General features: G+C 45.1%; 1 protein-coding gene across 2 annotated transcripts; it reads right to left on the reverse strand.

The window, feature by feature from the left end:
- Nucleotides 1-143: 143 nt before the first annotated feature.
- On the reverse strand, nucleotides 144-22,543 carry crhbp (corticotropin releasing hormone binding protein). Of its 2 annotated transcripts, none has more exons than XM_079515381.1 (7): nucleotides 22,447-22,543; nucleotides 22,197-22,284; nucleotides 20,955-21,112; nucleotides 14,305-14,515; nucleotides 12,154-12,308; nucleotides 2,262-2,382; nucleotides 144-736 (listed from the first exon to the last, which is right to left on the reverse strand). In XM_079515381.1, exons 1-7 carry the CDS (start codon nucleotides 22,525-22,527, stop codon nucleotides 582-584), a joined length of 969 nt encoding a protein of 322 aa, XP_079371507.1. In that variant the 5' UTR covers nucleotides 22,528-22,543; the 3' UTR covers nucleotides 144-581. The 2 variants fall into 2 exon arrangements, with proteins under 2 accessions (XP_079371507.1, XP_079371506.1); XM_079515380.1 differs by having other exon boundaries at nucleotides 12,142-12,308.
- Nucleotides 22,544-22,930: the final 387 nt, after the last annotated feature.

Below are 22,930 nucleotides of genomic sequence, written 5' to 3' on the forward strand. Positions count from 1 at the left end.
CTGGCTACTCTGCTTCTGCTCTAGGAGACCCCTGAAATGGTCCAGGGTCGTGGCATGAGGCTCTATTGATACACTCTCAGATATAAATTAACATTTAGGATTTTACTGTGTAGTATGTCAAGTAAAAGAAAAGTTGAAAGTGCTTCGTCATGCAAGTAAGATTTATTTCTAAAACATAAATACAATATGCTTAGGGAAAGAGATGGTAAAGACGTTACATTTCCTTAAGAACAGAGCAGCTGATGCGAACTAATGATACAATAATGGCTTGATTTTCGACTGCTCTCCCAAAAATGTAATTTGACATAATTTCAGGAAGGAAAGAAGACAGATAACCTCCATTTCAAGGACCATATGTGATTAAAAAAAATAGAAATCTTCAAATAAATACGCCATAATAAATTGTAACGTTAGTAGATATCTGAATACAACATTTCTAAAAATATGATATATTTATTTAGGGAAATAGTCAAATAAATCATGTGTGCGTGCGTGCGTGCGTGCGTGCGTGGCGTGCGTGCGTGCGTGCGTGCGTGTGTGTGCGTAAGCTGGTATGCATGTACTTACACATGCATGCCAACTCATTCCACAGTGCAGAAGTCATCCAGAGTGTTTTCACTTGTTTTGGGCAGTTCGCTGCGCTCCAGTATTCTGTACTGGAAGGAAACACGGTTGATGTAGTTCCCACTGGACACCAGCCTCACCACTGAGTTATCACAGCCAATCTTCATCTGGGCTACAGCAACACGAAGGGGAATAAATGGTGGTTGGAACACAGCCAAAACAATCCAGAAAACAGCCAACACATCTGGCTGGAGCCTGCTTCATTATTCACACATACTTATCCACGCAAAAATGTTAACTTGGGACTAGCGCCACAGGTGCTAATTAATCACTAATAGTGTAGCATAGGATAGCATAGAATGCTATATGTACTTTAAGTACAAGCGGTCTCACTTTACAGATTTATAAGAGCTTACTGTATGTGCTCAGCACTGTAACTCCACAGTAGTTGAGAGCACATGAGTCTATGCATGTGTGGATGAATTGGTGTGTAATTCTGGTTCAGGTAAGGGGCATATAGCTTGGCGTGGTATGGTATTTGTGTAGTATAGTATAAATATAAAGTGGCATGCCATGATATATGGCCTATTGGTGGTATAGGCATATATGGACAAAATCAACTACCAATATTAAATGTCGTGAAAGTAGTGAAAATAGCCAATCTACAAGTTCACAATGCATTATGCAACAGTCATTTCTGACAAAGTTGGCACATTTGGTAAGGATAAAATAAGGCTTAACCCTGAATTATGGACCGTTATTGAAAAGGATATCTCCTTGAGATGTATTATCTCGTTTTCAAGGTGGTCCAACAAAATACAGCAAATACAGTAGACAGAACAATACAACAAATACATCCATGCATACATAAACGAGGACAAAAAAACAGAAACAAAAAGCTCTCCTGAAACTGTCCACTTCCAATTCACACGAGCAGTGTCACGATGATGGCACGTTCTGATTGAGTATCAAGTTTCAATGCAATCTATAGAGACAAGCGTCTCGATGCATTTCCACAGCAGTGGAGAAAACCTCAACATTGATGCTACTGCAGAGTGTCCATACAATCAGAGAACCCAATCTGTGCTCTGGAGTAGGCATAGACTAGGGATATAGATGAGGGATATGAATGTTAAACTAACAATTGTGTGTGTGAAAGTAATCAATACTGAGCAACTACATGGCATAAAATGTGCATTGCATTGAGTGTCTGGGGCACTCATGCCTGCCTGCCCCAACCGGGTGCAGCTGCTGGCTTTGATCGCCTAGATCACTGTTGCTGTCACTGGGCGTGGAATATGCACACACTACACAGACTGCACTGCTGGCGTGAATACAGCATGATTAAAACCGGGATAAGATAACACTTATGTCATACAGTATCAACATAATTCAATACCCCAAATCCCAGATGATCTAGTCTCATATCACAATCTCAATATAAAATGGATATATTACTCAGCCCTACTATGGTGAGGTATATCATTAGTGTAGTATAATGTAACAGCACAGCAGAGCACAGGTTACTACAAGCAGTAGGCTAGCATCTTCCTCAGAAACAGTCCGGCAATTATAAAATAGCAATGTCCTGAATTTCCTGAATGCCCTGATAAATCTGTCGCTATAGTACGCATTTCTGCCACAAAAAAAAAGAAAAAGACAAATGAAAAACACATGAGACAGTTCTGCAGACTCACCCAGTGTACTGTGAGAGAAACAAAAGTCAGCTACGGGGAGCATCTTAGATGTGTCCACCCCGTTACCTCCCAGCAGCTCCACATAGTCTCCTGATCCTGAGCAGCCTGACCATACCCGCCTCTGTAGAAGATGGCAAAGAGATCCCCATATATGAGCATAAAAGGGACATTGACAGACAGATACAGGGTACTACAACAAGGGGTACAACAGGGATTGCATAACTGTGTGGTGCATGCATTCCCACGTAGCATCGTTCCCGACTTGCATTGTTGCTGAGGTCTAGTCATTGAGCATTTTTTAGAGTGGCCATAGCTGAATGGGTAAAAAGCCTCTCTGGGAAGTAGAAGGTTCTAGGTTTGATTCCCAGCTCAAGCAATCTGCCCTTGAGCAAGATGCTTAGGCCTACTGTAAGCACTCAGCTGGGTGAATCTCAAAACTGAATTTCCCTTGTGGGATGAAATAGATCTAATTATTATTACTAGGGCGCCAGGCTCCGCCAGCCTATTTGGGGCCATGCATGTCGGGAATGATGTTCCATTCCCCCAGTAATTTTTGTTAACCACTGGATCTTTAAAGACTGTATTCTGGTGCAACCTATCTGCCAGTCTTATTATCTAATATTGTGGCAGATCTATTAAATTTGGCCACTGACTCTGTTTTCAGATGAGGAGCCAGAGCAAAACCTATTTGTAATTTTTTTTATTCAAGCAGACTGTCTGTATGCTGTCAGTCTTTTCAATTTATAGATTAATTTAGGATATTTTGTAATTTTTTGTAAAAGATATACAGCAACAGTCCTGTAAACGAAACAGCGATTAACATTTGTGCTGCTATGCGTCTTTTCTGTGTCTACGTCACAAACTACAAGCCAGTGAATCGAGCCCACACCCTTTTCGCTTGTTCATGTAGTGGGTCCAAATCCCAACCGGCCCAAACTTGCAGTAGGGCCTACCAGATTTAGCCTTTGATTTGGCCGATGAGACTAGCACTTAAAGACATTCCTCTCAGTCGTGGGGACTTGCTGGCAACAAGTCACGCCAAAGCCTTGCCTCTTTGTAGGATCATGTTCCCGATTGTAACCCAATGCTATTTGAAATAAATTTGCTTAAATCTTTTCACAGCACTATCCACCTTTCTTTTGACAATATTTCTGACAAGCTGGAAACCTCCCATACGAAGTTGATGATTTATCAAAAACGTAAGTCCATTTTGTTGACTTATATTTCTTTCTTTGGACAGTGAATGTAATTCTACTCATCTCATGCCTGTGCCGCCTATTCCCAATAAGCATATAAAGTGAATTATTGTGCCGCTGGCGCAATTCTCCCGGTGGCCAATATTTCTGACAAGCTTGAATATTTCATACTACATTGATAATTTATTGAGTATTTGTTGAGAACGACAGAGAGAGAGAGAGAGAGAGAGAGAGAGAGAGAGAGAGAGAGAAAGAGAGAGAGAGAGATCATAAAAGTTTTGGAGTTGGAGTTAACAAATCTCTCGTTCTCAAAAGAAAAAAAACATCCAGGAAATGTACAGGTTGTTGGAAATATTGGATAGTACTGTCAAAAGATATATGCTAATTTAGGTCTAATAGCATAGTCTTAAAATGGGGCATGCCCAGAAATAGAGCAAGGGGAGAAAGGGAAACAGAGGGATATGCATAATGCGCATACAAAAATTTGGGTTCCATGAGGAGTAAAAAAATATTTATTTCTAGTTTTTAATATTTCATGTTTTAGCCCCATTTGCTTCTGCTACACTACTGCTACTACACATTTTGACAATTTGTGTTCACTCTTTTACAGAATCTGACCAGATCATTTAATAATATAAACAGTACAGTACCAGTTAACGGTAATGTTGTAATATTTGTGTTTTTGTTTTTATTGTAACCTCAGCCACAATATTAAGGAGTTCAACATTGTGGTCAATGTTGCAAGAGAAAAGTATTTATTAAATCTTATTAGCGACTACAAGTGCGCCATTGATCAACTTGTTAATGCTCTTGTAATTATTAAGACTGAACTCCGGTAAGAGTTTTGTTAAGTATTCGTTCACGAAATACTTCACTCTATGGGATGTTTCCCTTGCGGAGCAAAAGGGCAGAAACTTCATTAATATACTCCCGCAGTACATATTAATCCATGTATGTACTGCGGGTTTAAGACTGATGACGTCAGACGCCCTGCTTCTCGAAGCATGTAGTGAGCGCCTACGTCATGCGTCTTTATTCGCTTTCCTTCTGCCGAGCTGTTAGGACAGGCTTCTGTTTTTGAGTCAAGTGTTTTGGGCGATTTATACCTTGAAAACCGGACAAGAGTTACAAACTCGAGTACCGTAAGGTTCCCTAATACCTAGACTTTCTTCCGACAGAAACTTTTCACGAAAAACTCTGCAGAAACAAAGCTCTACGGTCTGAGTAAGTTCTAGCTAGAACAATTTTAAAAAGACCGCCTTTTCTGACTAAAAGGCTAGTGCTAGCTACAGCGTAGCACCGCTAGCGGTTAGCTTAGCAAAGCTCTACCCTTTTTTCTCGCTAGCTTCTCGTTTCGGGGCTAGGACGCCCGCTACCTTTGGCTTAGCTTTTCTCTCCACGAAGGATCTATCCTTTTAGTTAGCTAGCTCGTTCGGGGGCTACGAAGCCTCTTACTCGCTAGCTAGCTCCTGCTTAGCACCGCAGCCGCGGTTTGTTAACGAGGGTTCCTCCTTCAACGTTAGCTAGCTAGTTTCACGCGGCTAAGAAGCCCTTTCACTAGCCTAGTTTTCACCTTCAGCTACGCGGCCGAGAAGCCCTTAGCAAGTTAGCTTTCTCCACGTTAGCGGACACCGACGCCCTTTCACAAAGTCAGCTAACTCCTGGACCCCTTCACGACGGAAGACTACCAGCATGTATTCCCCGTCGAAGGAGTCCGCCGCCGCCGCGAGACGCCGCCGCAGAGGCATTGTTCTACGACCCCAGAAGAAATGCGCTGTGGCGGGATGCGGCAACACGATGTCGGGCACCGACAATCACCAGGTATGTCTGTACTGCCTCGGCGTACAGCATGCACGCGACGCCCTGGATACCGAGGACTTATCCCATTGCCCTAAATGTGGAACAATGGACGTAAGGTACCTGAGAGGAAGACTGAGGCGCGTCGAGGAATTCTACAAGAAGTACGAATTCAAAGACGGCCATGCTCCGGAATCCTACGAGGACCCCGGGCTCGATGACTATACCCAGGAACCTCCACGGGCCAGACCGAGGCAAAGGCTGGACTACAGTCCGGTTGCACGTAGCACCCCAGCTTTCCCGCGCACAGGAGACGCTCGATCCAGAGGCCCCGCTCTAGCGCGGCCTATACCGGCTCCTCGTAGCCGCGCTACAGCCACGGTCTCCTCCCAGGCAGCTGCAGACAGGGCCGACGAGGCCCGCTACGAAGCTTGTGGAGCCAGACCAAAAGCGGCGCCAAGAACGTCTACCATTGCTCGCCCTCTCATTCCTCGTCAGGTAAGCACCGAGGCTCGACACCCAGTAGCTGGGCCTCGCCACGAGATCCCAGTTATTGTGGAAGGGCGCTCCGCCAGGCCGATAGCGAAGCCCCGTCTTCGCACCGCGGCCTCCACTACCATGGCAGCCCGCCTAGACCCCTCTCCACCACGCAGCACAGCTCCTGTGCAGGACTGGGCTGGTCTTGAAGAGGGGGAAATCGACTATGACGAACTCCCCTCCCCCCAGGAGAGGAACTACGATGAGTATGATGTCATAGACGAGGGCTACTACCGCGAGGACGGGCGAGAGCAGGACTACTCGGAGGAGGAAGACGAGTATGTCTATCGTCGCCAGTTCCAGGACGGTGAGGACTTCGAGATGGAGGAATTTCCTCCCCTCGTCGTCAAACAAGTGGTCGAGGCAGTACACCCACCACCTCAGCCCCTCGCTGATCTCCCCAAGGATTCTTCTACCTTGATGGAGATTTACAAGAGGGCTGCGATCCGCTGTAACCACACCTGGGAGGAGGTCGCTAGCGAAATGGTGCTGTTTGAGGGACGCTCTGAAGACAACCTCCCCCCTCCTGCACCAAGAAAGCAAGCCATTCCTCAGGCCAAAGGCTTCGTGGACACCATGACCAAAGCCTGGATTAACCCCATGGCCAAGACAGAGGCTATGCACCGCCGTGGCAAGGGGACAGCCACTGAAATGAAGGGCATGGACAAGCTGAACCTGCTCAACATGCCTCCCATGGACAGAGCCATGGCCTCTTATCTGGCCAACCCCCAAGCCCCCACTGTGATCCCACAGGACAAGGAGCCAGTCTTCTCCAATGCAGCCGACAAGGAAGGGTCAAAGGTCAACAAGTGGCTGTATGACCATATGACCTTCGTCGCCAGGGGACTCAACGCGGGGTCTCTCCTCCATGGGTCCATGAAGGCTCTCCTCTTGACGATGGGCAACATATCTACCCCAGAGAACCTGGCTGAGATGCGCCGCCTGGTACACGAGCAGGCCCAGCTCCAGTACAACATCACCAAGCACACTGGAGCGGCTCTGGCGTCCTGCATCCTTCTGGAGCGGATGAGGTGGGTGAACCTCGCCCCTCTCCCAGATTCCGTCAAGAAGGACATGGTGGGGAAGAACATATCACACGAGAGCCTGTTCCATGGGGTTCTCGAGGATATGTCAGTCTCCATCCAGAAGGCGGAGACGTCAAACAAAACCATGAAGGCCCTCCAGCCACTGGCTGTCAAGAACCCAGTCGGCCGCCCCAAGGCCAAGCGTCCCCCATGGAAGCCCAAGGCGGACGGAAAGGGCCCACCCAGGCCCCCGAGGGACTACTCCGACGACAGGCAGCGTCCACCACAGGGTCCACGCCCCGACCGCCGCCGCTCCCCTCCGCCCTACAAGCCTAGAGGAGGAGGACCCAGAGGACGAGGAGCCGGGAAGCGGAAATGACCCGCATGGCGGGTCCCTGAGGGGGGTCAGAGCCTCACCCCCCCATTTTCTCCCACAGAGTTCAAGGCCGGAGGGAGTGGTCACGGACCTCACCTCCGAGCCGGCGTCGAAGCGCTTGAGGACGTGTGTACAAACTGCCATGGGCAGCAATGTACACACGTACCAAAATGTTGGGATGTGCAATTCACTTGTTTTTCTTGCATTAAAGATTCAAAAAACAAAAAAAACACAAAAAACAACAAAACGAACTCTGAAGGGCATATGCCCACCTATGGGAGAAATAACCCATTCTGCATCAGCACAGGCTGGTGCAGTCCAGGACCGTCACGCCAAATTTTCTCTTCACTACCAGAAGAAACCACTAGAGGGAGACATTCCACACAAGGTGAGTCTTCCCCTAGGCAAACCGTTTCAACATGCCCACAAGCCACAAGAAGACGTCACCAAACAGGCGGGCCTCCCCCCACACACGGGGAACCCCCTGTCACGTCATCTGTTGAAATGGCGGGAGTGCGGGGCATCCTCATGGATCATGCGCACTATAGCGACCGGATACAGGCTCCAATTCGCGTCGAAACCGCCCACTTTCGAGAGAATCTTATTCTCGCAAGCGAGTGGACAGGAAGCAGGCATTCTGCGGGAGGAGATCACATCCCTCCTGCAAAAAGGTGCCATCATGGAGGTTTCTCACAAGCAGGAAATGAACGGATTTTATTCCCGCTATTTCCTGGTGAAAAAGAAAGGCGGCGGGCTGAGACCTATTTTAGATCTCAGAGCCCTCAACCGCTATCTGAAAACCTTCCGCTTCAAAATGTTGACACCACCAGTCCTACTGCGATCTATCCGCAAAGGGGACTGGTTTACGTCAATAGACCTACAGGACGCTTATTTTCACGTTCCAATATACCCACCGCACAGAAAATTTCTGCGCTTCGGGTTCGAGGGGAGAGTGTACGAGTACACGGTCCTCCCCTTCGGAATGTCACTGAGTCCGAGAGTCTTTGTAAAATGTACAGCAGCGGCTATCGCCCCACTGCGACAACAGGGCCTTCGTCTAGCAACATACATAGACGATTGGATCCTATCTGCGGACTCTCAACAAGAGGCGCTGTCACACACACACGTAGTGCTCAGCCACCTCCGCTCTCTCGGGTTTCTAATCAACTACGAGAAGAGCATGTTAACGCCGACGCAGTCAATAGACTTCATCGGTATAACCCTGGACTCCGCCTCTTACAGAGCTCGTCTGAGTCAAGAGAGAATAGACGCAATGCTACAAACTGCGACATCATTCAAGAAGGGACGCTCGATTCCCTTCCATGTATGTCTCAGGATGGCGGGGCTTATGGCTTCTTCAATCCATTTAATCCGCCTGGCCAGGTTACACATGAGACCATTCCAGCAATGGATGAACTCTCTGCGTGTACCTATGTACCGTCGCCACCAACGGGTAGAAGTGACATCACACTGCATACTAGCCCTGAAATGGTGGACAGACAGACGGATCCTTTCAGAAGGCGTCCCCATGGGGAGACCTCTGATCAGGAAAGTGGTCACCACAGACGCAAGCATGACCGGCTGGGGAGCCACGCTAGAGGGTGCCACGACCAGGGGGGTGTGGTCGGAGCGCTTACGCTCCTCCCACATCAACTATTTGGAACTGATGGCGGTTTTCCTCGCACTGAGGCAATTCGAACCGCTCATACAGGGCTGCCACGTGCTGGTGAGGACAGACAACACAACGACGATGTGTTACATAAACAAACAAGGCGGTCTCAGGTCCCCCCCTCTTCATCAGTTAGCTCGAGAGCTCATTCTATGGAGCGACTCTCGGCTGCTGTCCATCACAGCATGTCATGTCCCCGGTATTCTGAACACAGGAGCAGACCTGTTGTCCAGAGGACCTCTCCGCTACTCAGACTGGTCTCTACACCCACAGGTAGTCACACAGATCTGGAGCAAGTACGGGACACCCAAAGTGGATCTGTTCGCCACAGAAGGGAACACGAAGTGTCCTCTCTTCTTCTCGATAGAGGGGCCATCGACGCTGGGACTGGACGCCCTGTCACACCGATGGCCCAAAGACCTACTCTATGCATTTCCCCCACTGACCCTCATTCCTCCCACTCTGGACAGGGTGAGGATTCAGGGCCTGACAATGCTCCTAGTAGCCCCAGCCTGGGGGGTCTGGAGGTCGGAAATAACTCACCTCCTCTACGACCAACCGTGGCGACTCCCTCTACGAGTGGATCTTCTCACTCAAGCAGGTCGGGAGATCTTCCACCCTCGCCCAGGGGACCTAGACCTATGGGTCTGGCCCGTGAGAGGGTGATGTTGTCTGACGTAGGTCTCCCTCCGAATGTCATAGACACAATTCAGAGGGCAAGGGCTCAGTCAACAAGGGCCCGCTACGACACGGCCTGGCGCGTCTTCGAGCAGTGGTGCTCAACACGGCCTACCCAGGTGGTCCCCTACCAGGCGTCAGTAGTGGACATTTTGACTTTCCTACAGGAATTCCTAGACAGGGGTCTAGGCCTCTCCTCAGTCAAAAACAACCTGGCAGCAATCTCAGTCTGCCATGTGGGGTTTGATAACGAGACGGTATGGAAACACCCTCTCGTTAGGCAGTTCGTTAAAGGCGTACGAAGGGAACACAGGGTCAACAGATCCCTGGTCCCCTCCTGGGATCTAACGCTGGTCCTGAAGGCTTTAACCATGGACCCCTTCGAACCACTGTCGACAGTTAGTTTGAAGAACCTGACACTGAAGGTAGCCCTCCTAGTTGCCTTGACAACTGCTAAAAGGGTCAGTGACCTACACGCCCTCTCGACCTCGCCAGAGTGCATGAGGTTTGATGACAGGTCAACCAAGGTCACCATCAAACCTAACCCAGCCTTTATCCCCAAGAACGCTCTCTCTGTGTGCGTTCCAGTGGACTTACAGGCTTTCCACCCCCCTCCTTTTGCTTCAGATGAAGACAGGAGGCTAAACTGTCTCTGTCCAGTAAGAGCTTTACGCACATACGTGGACAGGACGGTTCCCTTTAGGATAGGGAACCAACTATTTGTATCCTGGGGTACCAGGACCAAAGGAAAGCCTGTCACAACGGTTAGTATCTCCAACTGGATAGTGCAAGCCATCCGCCTGGCTTATACTAGTCAGGGAGTGGAGCCCCCACAAGCGCTGAGGGCTCACTCCACAAGAGGCATGGCAGCATCCTGGGCACTCTGTAAGGGTGTCCCAATCCAAGAGGTCTGCACCGCTGCGAGCTGGTCCTCTCCCTCAACATTTGCCACATACTATAACCTAGACGTGGCAGCGCCCTCGGTGGCGCACGCAGTGTTGGGGGCTGCCGCACCATAATGGACCTATTAGGCCATTAAACCATGTGTAATCACATGAGTCTTGATGCCCTGGCCTATAATGGACCTATAAGGCCATTAAACCATGTGTAATCACATGAGTCTAGATGCCCTGGACATACCAGGCCTGCCAATAAGCATCTACCCCGGGAATGTATATCAGCCCGAAGCTGCTGCCATTCTCCACTGGGACCGGGCGACCAACCAGAGGTTGTCCAGCCCTCATTAGGTTGCCATATAACCCTGAACACACTTGACTAAGTTCAAGACACGGGAGTTCATAAGGTCCCATAGAGTGAAGTATTTCGTGAACGAATACTTAACAAAACGAAGAGGTTTCTTTAGAAACCAAGGTTTTGTAAGTAGAGTGAGCGAAATACTTCACTCGAAACACCCTTCTGTCTTGGCCCGGCAGAAGGAAAGTGTTCGAATAAAGACGCATGACGTAGGCGCTCACTACATGCTTCGAGAAGCAGGGCGTCTGACGTCATCAGTCTTAAACCCGCAGTACATACATGGATTAATATGTACTGCGGGAGTATATTAATGAAGTTTCTGCCCTTTTGCTCCGCAAGGGAAACATCCCATAGAGTGAAGTATTTCGCTCACTCTACTTACAAAACCTTGGTTTCTAAAGAAACCTCTTCGTTTTAATATTTCTACTAAGAAAACAGATCACACAAGTTTGGATGTTATTTACCCAAGTAAATTGGGCAAATAACTTTGTTTTAAGCTGATGCTAAACACTTGGCTAATTCAAATGAAAATAAAAAAGATACATTACTAAATAGACATGTTTTCGTAAAATGAGGTCCGCACACTGACAAAATAAGCTCCACTGTTTATTGCTTGAGTCAACATTTCGATGAGCAATAATAAATCAAGCAAGGAGCTAATTTTGCCAGTGCGCATTCCTTATTTTATGTATTGTGTATTTGTCCTGCACCTGGGCACTTCGATGTGCGTGCAAAATCCTTTGCATGCCTGTTTTCAATGTTACCATAGCTCATTTGCCACAGGCTATGTTCAACCTAATTGGCTACAGGTTGTGTAACTAGTAAGTATAACTCCCGCCATTTCTGTTAGTAATAACAGTTATGTATACACAGATGAATTCAAGAAAATATTTCCCTCCTTTTTTATCATACCTTGTTTCTAAACAAAGAATATATTTGACTGTATAAATGTACTATTTTTCACAGCAGATGCTGCAGATTAGTTCATTCTAGTTCTATACTTGAACTTTTGTACTTTTATTAGTTGAAATAGAAGACACTGTTTTTAACTGGATTATACCATATCTCTCAGATAAACAGCATCACTTTTCTTGACAGGTGGTTTATGCACAACATAGTTCAGCAGTTGAGTACTGCATTAAGGTCCAATTCTGTTCTCTATCTATCTCCTCCTACTCTCAAAGATTATATTGTCACTGTTGGGCAGATGTAGCTCCATATTTCTATCTTTTTCTGTTTTTGTTTTTTTTCATCCCATTAAGAAGTGAAAATCTGTATCTTCACTATTTTTTAATAATTTTGAAAAAAATAAAAACCAAACTGAGAGTGAGAACGTGAGGTGGTATACCATATGTCTGACCTGTGGTTTGAGCTCGTTGCTCTTGGCCTCACCCAGGCTGAGTTCTGTCAACTGGAACTCCACAGGGTATATGACCGAGAAGCTGCAGTTCCTGTGCTGATGGGTCAACAGCATGGTAAAGCTGCCCTCTGGACTCTGAGACATGATGTTACAGGCTGCACACACGCACGCACGCACGCACACACACACACACACACACACACACACACACACACACACACACACACACACACACAAACACAATACAGTTTTCAGATGTATCTGTTGTTAACATGATGACTTACATCGATTTATTTTACAATAGAAAACACTGAGGCATCAATTGAGATAATTCTCTTGGTTATACCTTATATAACTATTACATTTTGACGTCATTTAGAACTTCTCATAACTTTTTCTGGACGCTCCTACACCGCCAGATGTCCTGACTTTCCAAAATAGTTCCAAAAGCCCGTCCTGAAACTTTTCCGATGTCGGAAGGAGCATGTATATTGATTTACTGTCCTGTAGTAGTTTTTAGTTGTGCTGTGATAAAATGTTACGCCTTTAACCACTTAAACCCTATACTTGTATATTTTGACCAGGGTCACTCGGGAGTCGGGCGGGGCCTGTACTCAGGTTCAGGTTCAGGTTTTTGTTTGTCCCAGAGGGGCGATTTGTTGTACAGCAAAGCAGGCAGACAACATAAATCACATAAAATACAGTTAAGACATATGTTACACATAAAAACAATAAAACAGGATGGCAGTTCAAATCAGTGTAGCATTGGACTTGACCACCGACATTGTACTTGACCACTGACCTTGTAGATTGGCGATTTTCACCAAATATTCCCCTATTTTTGCAGAATATTCTATTGTATCTATGTATGTATCTATTATGACATGCCCAGAAAAGGGATGACAAGGTCCATGTGGTTAAAGCCTACACGGAATAGCCATATTGACCTTTGTTACACGGTGTCCACTCCCTAAAGTCAACACCTCCTTCTCAACAATTGGATGTGTTTCTACAGAACAATAAGGTGCATAACAAATTCCAATCTGGCTTCAGGAAAGGTCACAGCACAGAAACAGCAGTAATTAATGATCTTAGGGTGTCTGCTGACAAGAAAAATGTATCTGTTCTTTTACTTATTGATCTAACGGCTGCATTTGACACAATTGATCAATCAATTGTAATACAACGTCTGGAGTAGCCTACTAGATAGGTTTGTCTGGTACGGCCCTGTCTTGGTTTTCCTCCTACCTAACAAACAGAAGATATTTTGTCAATCTAGCCGAGTTTGACTCAGACAAACCCGACATTGGTACTGGTATTCCACAGAGCTCAGTTATTTGTCCTCCCTGTACATACTGCCGTTGGGAGAAGTCCGATCACAGAGTTAATTTCCATTTCTATGCTGATGATACCCAACTATTGGTCTATATGATATAGAAGGACGATATCAGTCACCAGAAAAAAGGACGGGTGTTTTCAAAGAATCTATCATGGTTAAAATGGAGTTTGAAGTTACAATGGGTTTGTATAGGAAAAGGGGCGAGGCAGCTAAAATTAATACCAAATATCTAAATATTGACTCTAGCAACGTAAAAACTGTCTGGGGTGTTCACAGTCTCAGTCTGAGTAGACGATAAAATGACCAAAGGTTTTTTTGAAATTTGGAAAAAACCCCGGTCCGCCCCGGTAACAAGATGTGCACATGCACGCACTCCAGTGGGGGGAGACGTGACAGGCCAACAGCACGCACACCAAGGCCCGCCCCCCGCTCGATCATGATTGGCGGAAGGCCCCTCTCTATCCTGATTGGATGAAGGCTGGGCCACGAAACCTATGTTTTGACCCCAGGGGTTAACTGGGGACAGGGAGGAACTCCTTATATGGTCAGCACACTCTATAGTAGGGAGGATTATCACAACAAAACAAAAAAATAAGTGATATTTGAATGAAGTGAAATCACTGAATATACCTTTAATAAACAGGACAATTTACGATGAGCCGGTCATCGTTGAGAAATAAATCCTGAAGGGGTCTACACTGAAGGGGTCTGCAATAAACCCTGAATGGGTTTATTTCTCAACAATGAACGGCTCACCATTAATAATCCCTTAAATAGCTTGCAGCTGTGGTGTGAAGTACGCAGAGACTCACGGAAAGGGTTGTGCAGCTTTTTGACAGTGAGAGTAAACCCACTGTCTGGGCTACTGATCCTGAAGAAAACCATGGCCACGTTTTGAGAGGAGCGACTGGCTAGTCCTGGTGCAGTGGAGGAGCAGTAGTCTGTAAAGCGTTGGTGTGGAAGCAGTGGGTGGTCCTGGCTGCTGGGAAACTTCTCTCCCTTCAAAACCCAGCCGTCAAACATCTACAGGAAGAGAACACAAAGTTCAAACAATGATCTATTCTACAGTATTGATAATAATAATAATATCTCAGATTTATACAGTGCTTTTCTAAGAAGCCAAAGTTGCTTTACATGGGGAAGGGAGACAACAAACATAATCCACTTTATTAGGAAAAGACACAATAATATAAGTTATGTCGATAGTGTAAAATTAATAATACCAGAACAGTAAAACAAGGGGCTTGAATCCGACCCAAGGCTCTTTGCTGCATGTCTCTCCTCAAGCTCTGCTGCCTTTCCTGTTTCTCTACTCTCAATATTGAAAATAAACCATGAATGCCAAAACATAATCGTAAATGAAATCCTCAGGATCATGCTTAGGCTGTATATAAAAAGGCAGATAACCTGAGTGGACAGGTCAGTGTTGATGATGCATGCAACTGAGAGGTGAGGAGTCAGGACTGCCTCAATCTTAATTCCATTTCTCAATGGTGCAAACGTTATTTCCCAGACGATTGGACATGTCACGTTGCAATTGGGGTAAGACAGAACGCTGCCTGCTAGGGGTATGATTCAGAGGGGCTGGCGTATGCTGAAAGCTCAGGCTACACCAAGACAGCTGCTGCCTTGGAGAGACAGCTTCCCCGTTTTTCCTACCCGATTACGCACCCGTGGGTGGATGGAGAGGCGGGGGGGCAAGGCGACGGCCGTAGTTACAGTTAGTTGAATCGTCAAAACTCCTGCATTTGATCATCCATTTTTATTCCATTAGATTACCAGCAGTCCCCAAACTTTTTTGCCCGTGCACCCCCTGTTACCTCCTGACCTAGCTGACGCACCCCCAACGCTCAGTATCGTTGTATTTGACCGAAAATAATATTTTTTTTAATGATTATGGCAACAATCACAGAATGTCACTGCACTGAGAGATATGCAGCTGCCAGTATACTCCCGCAGCTGCTCTATACATCTCCTTACAACAGTGTTTTACCAAAGTTTGGTGTTTGTGTTAAATAAAACTATAAAATGCTCCACAAAGGGTGCACGCACCACAGTTTGGGAACCCCTGGATTAGACCATAGACCATTTTGGGATTTTATCCAGAATGAAAACATTCTCTGAGGTAAATGAGTTAGTGTACATTTCCCATAATAGCCTATAGCCACTATAATGTTTTTGTTATTACATAACTTAATATGCTACTGGCTGTATTCTTCTTGGAAAAATAGAAAAAGATACTCCTATGGAAAGGCTGCCTATATTATTTTACTTATATTGACCAATTTAGTATAATTTAGTATAGTCGTTTCATCATTTTTATTTGTACTGTCGTGAAAGTTTATACTAGTTAGAGAAATTCAGTTTCCAGCAAACTTTTGGACTGAATGTTTTTTTTATCCTCGTGTTGGGCTTCTGTTTTCGCTGAAGTTTTATTTGTGTTGTTTCAGTCATAAGCGCTCATTCCACAGCCGTCTGCCTTTTTTTAAATGTTTTTTTTGTGGCTTTCGCCTTTATTTTATATATTTTTATGGAGGGACAGACAGTAGGCTGACAGGAAATGGGGAGAGAGATGGGGGGGAAGACATGCAGTAAAGGCCGTCGGGATCGGGAGTCGAACCCGTGGCACACTGCCAGACTGGATTACCAGCCAAGGTGCCTGGACCACTGAGCCATGGCCCAGGCCAGCCGTCTGCCTTGACTTGGGTAGGAAAAAAAGCGGAGAGACCACATCAGAAGTAACTTGGCAGGACTCCACCATATAGGACAGCCACCAAGCCCAGGGAGAATTATAAAGTCTTGTGTCCCAAATCTTCTCCCTTCAGCTCCTGTCAAAGTAACTCTGCCACCGATACATGCCTGCACATACTGTACTGCCGTGTAACTGGCTGGCAGGGCTCCAAGTTCCTCTTTGCCCAAGGTAAATGGACCACATAAAGGGGGTACACAGAGCCATTTGGCTCCTTAAAAACCAACCATTATGCAGCAGGGCACTGAGTACTAAACTCCTCAGAATGTTTAAAATCCTCAGTGTTCATTTAAATGTATAACTTAAAGGTGATGTAAGTGAAATTATGTAAAGGGGGGTGTTAATAAGTTGCGTCTTAAAAATGTTAACCAATCATGAGAGAAAACTCCACCAAGATCATTTATCAGCTTAAAATTGTAGTGTTAAATTTCCGAATTTGCCTGCTCATTTTTTGGGTTCATCACTTCTAGTTTCACTTGTTTTTCCTGTAGCCTGTATGAGTTTGTCTTGATTGGATGAAATTGGTATGCTGACCTGGTTATATAGGCTACTACTCTAATCTGTACATAGTGGAATGTTAATAAGAATAGAAAACTACATTTAATATATTGAGCATTCTATGTTATTAATTTAAATCACATTGTTTAACTGTAATGAAAACATTTCTCCATTTTGTGCAATAATGCAAGAATAGTTACTTCAGTTGAACCTTTGAGACAGGAGCGTTCAGTGCTCAAAATGTGCAATGATTGCAATGACCGGTTGCAATGACCGGGCGGTGGTGGCTCAGGGGTAGAGTGACTGGATGGAAACCGCAAGGTTGCCAGTTCGATCCCAGGCTCCCCCAGAGTTAGTGTCGAGGTGTCCTTGAGCAAGACACTGAACCCCTAATTGCTCCTGATGTGCTGGTTGGTGCCTTGCATGGTTTCTGCCGCCATCGGTGTATGAATGTGAATGGGTGAATGTAATGCACAATCTATGTAAAGCGCCTTGGATAAAGGCGCTATATAAATGCACCATTTACCGGTACTATGGGAATATAGAGCTATTTAACACTTGTTTTAACAAAACAAACAAATTGAGGTGCTGTAATAATATACAGCATCTCTAACTCTCAGACTGCATTTCTACACTTTGTGTGAGGAAGGTAAACATGCATGAATAGAAGTTAAAAGCTCCCACACTAATGCGAGCCTCGCATAACACAGTGGTTCTCAAAGTGGTTCCTTCAGGGAGTTACAAATGGAACGAAATGGACCGGTTGAGGTCTTTGAGGTTAGAACCAATAGAATCACTGTGTCTGTCAGCATTTTGATTGATTGATTGATTGATTGATTGAAGTATTTATTAACAGGTTGCAGAATTACAGTACATTTCAAGCACAACTCAATACAAAAAACTGTTAACTGTGAGTGGACGACCAATAAAGCACTAGAATTGTTTACAAGAGGGTCCACCTTATTCAATTCATCATAACATTTACAGACATACAAATATACACTTCTATATAGCCAAAAAACAATAAATCATCATCATAAAGGAGGTAAAAAGGGAAAAGAAAACATAATAATAATATCTCAAACTTATATAGCACTTTTCTGAGTACCCAAAGACGCTTTACATGAGGGGGCATATACAGTGAGGGGAAAAGGGGGTGGATTCAGATTTTACGGGGGCCAGTTTCGAATCCATCCGTAGGTGCCCTTTGAGAGCGGTTTTGAAGGAGTCAAGGGATTCGCATGTCTTAATGACTGTTGGTAAGGCGTTCCACATTTTGGTGGCATAGGAGCAAAATTAATTTAGTCCCTTGTTTGTGCCGAATCTGGGTTGCACATGGTTTGTTGAGCTCCCTCTGGTGTTGTGGGTGTGGACTTTGTTGACATTAAGGAAGTATTTAGACAGGAAGCACCTGTGTTTAAGTCATTCAGTAAGTTCTGTGATCTACATAGTGTCAGTCAGCTAATTACCCAACCCACTAGAGTGTGTGATTCTACTCAAACTGTCATTGATCTCATTCTGTCCTCGGACAAATCCAGAATCTCCAAGAAAGGGGTTATTGTATGTGGGCTTAGTGATCATTTTATGATATTCTGTACCCGCAAAATACAAAAACTTAAGACCGGCTGCCACAAAACAGTCATATCAAGGGACCTCAAAACCTACTCTAGTGAGGTCTTTAACCAAGTATTGGAGAGTCTGGATTGGTCCGATGAGCTTAAAAGCACACTTGTCGAAGAAGCTTGGCTTGGCTTCAAAACCAAATTTACATCAGTACTGAACAACATGGCTCCTTTGAGAACCACCAGGGGCAAAACCCGCTCGGAACCATGGATGAATTCGGACATACTGGCTGCAATGAAAGCCAGAGACAAAAAATGCTCTGAAGTTCTAAAATGCAAGTCAAAGCTAGCCAAGCGCTTCGACAGTGTTCGCCAAGCTCGTTTGAACAACCTTAATACACAACGAATCAAACTACGAAACAGTGTAACTGCCATGACCAAATCAGCTAAAAGTAACTTCATTAATGATAAAGCTCAGGAAAACAAAAACAATCCTCATGAGCTCTGGAAGCTACTAAACAATCAACTAAGCTATGGTCAGAAACTAAAAACCAGATTTTCGAACATAAACATCAAATCTGACAACACTCTCATCACTGACAACCTTGATGTGGCCAACTACTTGAATATCTTCTTTACAAACATAGCAACAACTCTGGTTAACAAACTGCCCTCCCACTCTGGGCTCTTTGGTGTAGAGCACATTACAACCTTCTACAAAAACCTAGGTGTTTGCAAAGACGATTTTAAACTAGTTATGGTAACAACTGATGAGATAATTAAGAAACTGAGTGCCCTCCAACCCCACAAGGCCACAGGCCATGACAACATTCCCTCCAAATTTCTCAGAGACTCAGCCATCTCTATAGCTCCAATCATCACCCACATAGTAAACCTCTCCATCAAACAGGGACAGGTCCCCCAAGATTTCAAACTGGCCAAAGTAACCCCCTTGCACAAGAAAGGGAGTAAATTAGACCCCGGCAACTACCGCCCTATTTCTATTCTTAGTTCCATCTCGAAAGTGATGGAAAAAATAGTCTATGAACAGGTTGAAAAGTATCTTGCCACTAACAAATTATTGTACGAGTTCCAATCTGGCTTCAGAACATCCCACTCCACTGACACATGCCTTCTCTATTTAAGCGACCACATCAAACAAGAGGTGGACGCTGGCAAATACTGCGGCATGGTCATGCTGGACCTCCAAAAGGCTTTTGACACCGTGAACCACTCCATCCTGGTTAACAAGCTAAAAGCAATTGGTTTCGATAGCACATCAGTGAGCTGGATGCAATCCTACCTGGAGGGGAGAGAACAGATGGTGGAAGTGAACGGAACACTGTCCCCCCCCCTCCCAGTGAGCTGTGGCGTTCCACAAGGAAGCATACTAGGGCCTCTACTGTTCCTAATATATGTAAACGACATGACTTCAGCCTGTGACTGCAACTTGTTCCTGTTCGCAGATGACTCAGCACTGCTGGTCTCGGACAGGGACAAACTGCAGGTTGAAAATGCCCTCAGCTCTGAACTCGGTAGAATCTGCACCTGGCTCGCTGATAACAAACTATCTTTACACCTGGGAAAAACTGAATCCATTCTCTTTGGCTCTATTAGTAATCTCAGCAAGGCAAATGGCTTCTTGGTTAGAGTGGGTGGCAATGTTATCACACGTAAAGATGAAATTACCTACCTAGGTTCCATCCTGGAGGCTAATCTTTCCGGTGATAAAATGGCCACCAACGTAATCAAAAAAGTCAACCATAGAACAAGATTCCTCTACAGGATCTCCTCACTGGTCAACAAAAACACCTTGAAGACCTTAACAGGAGCCCTTGTACAGGGTTTCTTTGACTATGCATGCACCTCCTGGTACCACAGCACCTCAAAGGCCCTTAAAACCAGGCTCCAGACTTCCCAAAACAAACTGGTCAGGCTCCTACTTGATCTAGCCCCCCGAACCCACCTCACCCCTGCCCACTTCGACAGGCTGGAATGGCTTAGGGTCGACGACAGAGTACAGCAACTTGCAATGGGTCTGGTCCACAAGATTCGATACACCACCAAGATACCCATGTACCTGTCTAGATACTTCCTTAATGTTAACGAAGTCCACACCCACAACACCAGAGGGAGTGCAACGAACCATGTACAACCCAGATTCGGCACAAACAAGGGACTAAATTATTTTCGCTCCTATGCCACCAAAATGTGGAACGCCCTACCAACTGTCATTAAGACATGCGAATCCCTTGACTCCTTCAAAACCGCTCTCAAAGGGCACCTACGGATGGCTGCAATTCGAAACTGGCCCCCGTAAAATCTGAATCCCCCCCCCGCCCCCCCCCCCTTTTTTCCCCTCACTGTATATATTTCTTTTCCCTTTTTACCTCCTTTTTGATGAATTCCTATTCTGTCTATAGAAGTGTCTATTTGTACGTCTCTAAATGTTTTGATGATTTGAACATGGTGGACCCTGTTGGAAACAAGTGTAATGCTTAATTGGGTCGTCCACTCACAGTTAACAGCCTTTGTATTGAGTTTGTGCTTGAAATGTACTGTAATTCTGCAAACTGTTAATAAATTCTTCAATCAATCAATCAATCAATCAAACATGGGTTATCATTGTTTGTTTGAGGGGAGGTAGACCTGCCTTGATGAAGTCTCCAGCAGCGCAGTCGATATTGACATCAGACAGCTCCAGGTTGATGACCTCACTGGGTTCTGCGATGATGAAGGCAGCACAGGCTTGCTGGGGCCGAGAGGCCACGAACGTGAACTTGCCCTCAGATGCCAACATGTCCAAGCATCCTAAAATACACATGCATATATGGACACGCACACACACACACACACACACAGATATTTTGTTCCCAGTAGCCTATAATGACATTCATGAAACTTACTTGTTCACAGATGGGTGGGTGGATGGATTAATAATGTTGTGCATGTTCGACTATATTTAGCTATTTTAACCCTAGAACACTAAACATGGGTGATTTTCACCAGGACGATTATATTTTTATCCAAGGCGCTTTACATAGATTGTGCATTACATTCACCCATTCACACACACATTCATACACCGATTGCGGCGGAAGCCATGCAAGGTACCAACCAGCACATCGGGAGCAATTTGGCGTTCAGTGTCTTGCCCAAGGACACTTCGACATGTAGACAGGAGGAGCCGGGATTTGAACCGCCGACCCATGGATCATTGGACGACCTGCTCTACCTCTTGAGCCACAGTCGCCCCCCCAGGTGTTGATAGTGTGCAAAATCCAATACACTCAAAATGGACTTTTTTATTTTTTTATTCGCTGGACCATTCTCACATGTCTTAGGAATGGGTGGGCCAAAGGAGAAGTTCCCAACTTCATTTCTCTTTTTTTTAGGAATATTTAAAAAATAATAGGACTATGCACGTTTTTCATCGATTTTGCCCCCCATGATATAGGGCCCCTCATGAAATCTGTTTTTTGTTTTTTTGTGAAAAGTCATGATGAAATATTAAAGAAGATTACCTCAAGTTGCCATGTATTGGTGTACTGCAATATATTTTGATGAGAAATATTTTTTATGGCATATTTTATAGCCTATTGGGTAAAATATACCCGTGTTTAGTGATGGTGTAACAGAAAATATGTTTAGTGTTCTAGGGTTAAATAATCTGTGCAGAACTGTCTTTGAACCAATTCTCTCCTGACAAATTTAGTAGCAATTACTTGATACAAAGCCTCTATTCAGTTTAATTCACTAAGAACAACAACAAAAAAACAACACAATACACCAATAAGCTGGTAAACAGCGTTAATCATAATGACTACGTCGAGCATGATTAGCCTACTGAATAAAACCATTGTGTTTGTTGTAAATTGTTTACAGCTGCACTTACTCAGGGGTCGACGAAAAATAAAACTCTCCGCTTCTCTCTTCTGGTCTAAATTGAGCAGAGACAGTATGTTGTCCGAAGCGTCATCCTCCTGCGCATGAAAGTGAGAACAGAAAAATAAAATATATCTCGCGTCACTATGTGTTCTGCTGCTGGTTGCCTTTTATGCTGATGCTTAACACAAGTTAAACTAAAGTCAAGTTGAAATTCTTATAGTCTATTATTTTGATGTGTAAAGTATAAATGCTCTTACCTCGATATAGCGCGCGAATCCTGCGCGGGATGACAGGGAGATTACAAAGAGAAACAACTGGGCGCTCATTGGAACCGACATGGTCTCCTGGTGAAGTGAAGCTCAAGTGAAATAACGACGCGCACTGTGAGGCGGCATGCTTTTATAGGGGCGCAGCTTTTGGCGGCCCTTCATTAAAACGCTACTCTACTCTTAAATCAGCGAATCGAATTCCAAAAACATGCTGAAAGGTTATGAGGAATCACATATTTGACGTTTTGACGATCCCAAAGCAACAATTTGTAGTTTTGTACCATATGAGCCTTTGTCTGAAATAAATAAATAAACAAACAAATCAATAAAGAGTGGGCACCTAAACATTGTGGGGACCTCAATGTAAAATGTCCTATTTGTTTTCTATAGTAAAATGTCTAGCACAAATGATTTGCACCACGGTGCATCATTATAGCCTGCAGGCTATACCTTTGATTGATTGATTGAAGAA

Source organism: Electrona antarctica, assembly GCF_951216825.1.
Source record: "Electrona antarctica genome assembly, chromosome: 12".
NCBI lineage: Eukaryota > Metazoa > Chordata > Actinopteri > Myctophiformes > Myctophidae > Electrona > Electrona antarctica.

Excerpts from the sequence above, each read along its gene's own strand:
- crhbp (XM_079515380.1), bottom strand. The coding sequence starts at position 22,527 with ATGTCGGTTCCAATGAGCGCCCAGTTGTTTCTCTTTGTAATCTCCCTG. Across the intron at positions 12,309-14,304 it reads AAAGCTGCACAACCCTTTCC|CCTGTAACATCATGTCTCAG; the intron begins GTGAGTCTCTGC and ends GCGTGTGTGCAG. Across the intron at positions 737-2,261 it reads TTTCTCTCACAGTACACTGG|CCCAGATGAAGATTGGCTGT; the intron begins GTGAGTCTGCAG and ends GTGTTGCTGTAG.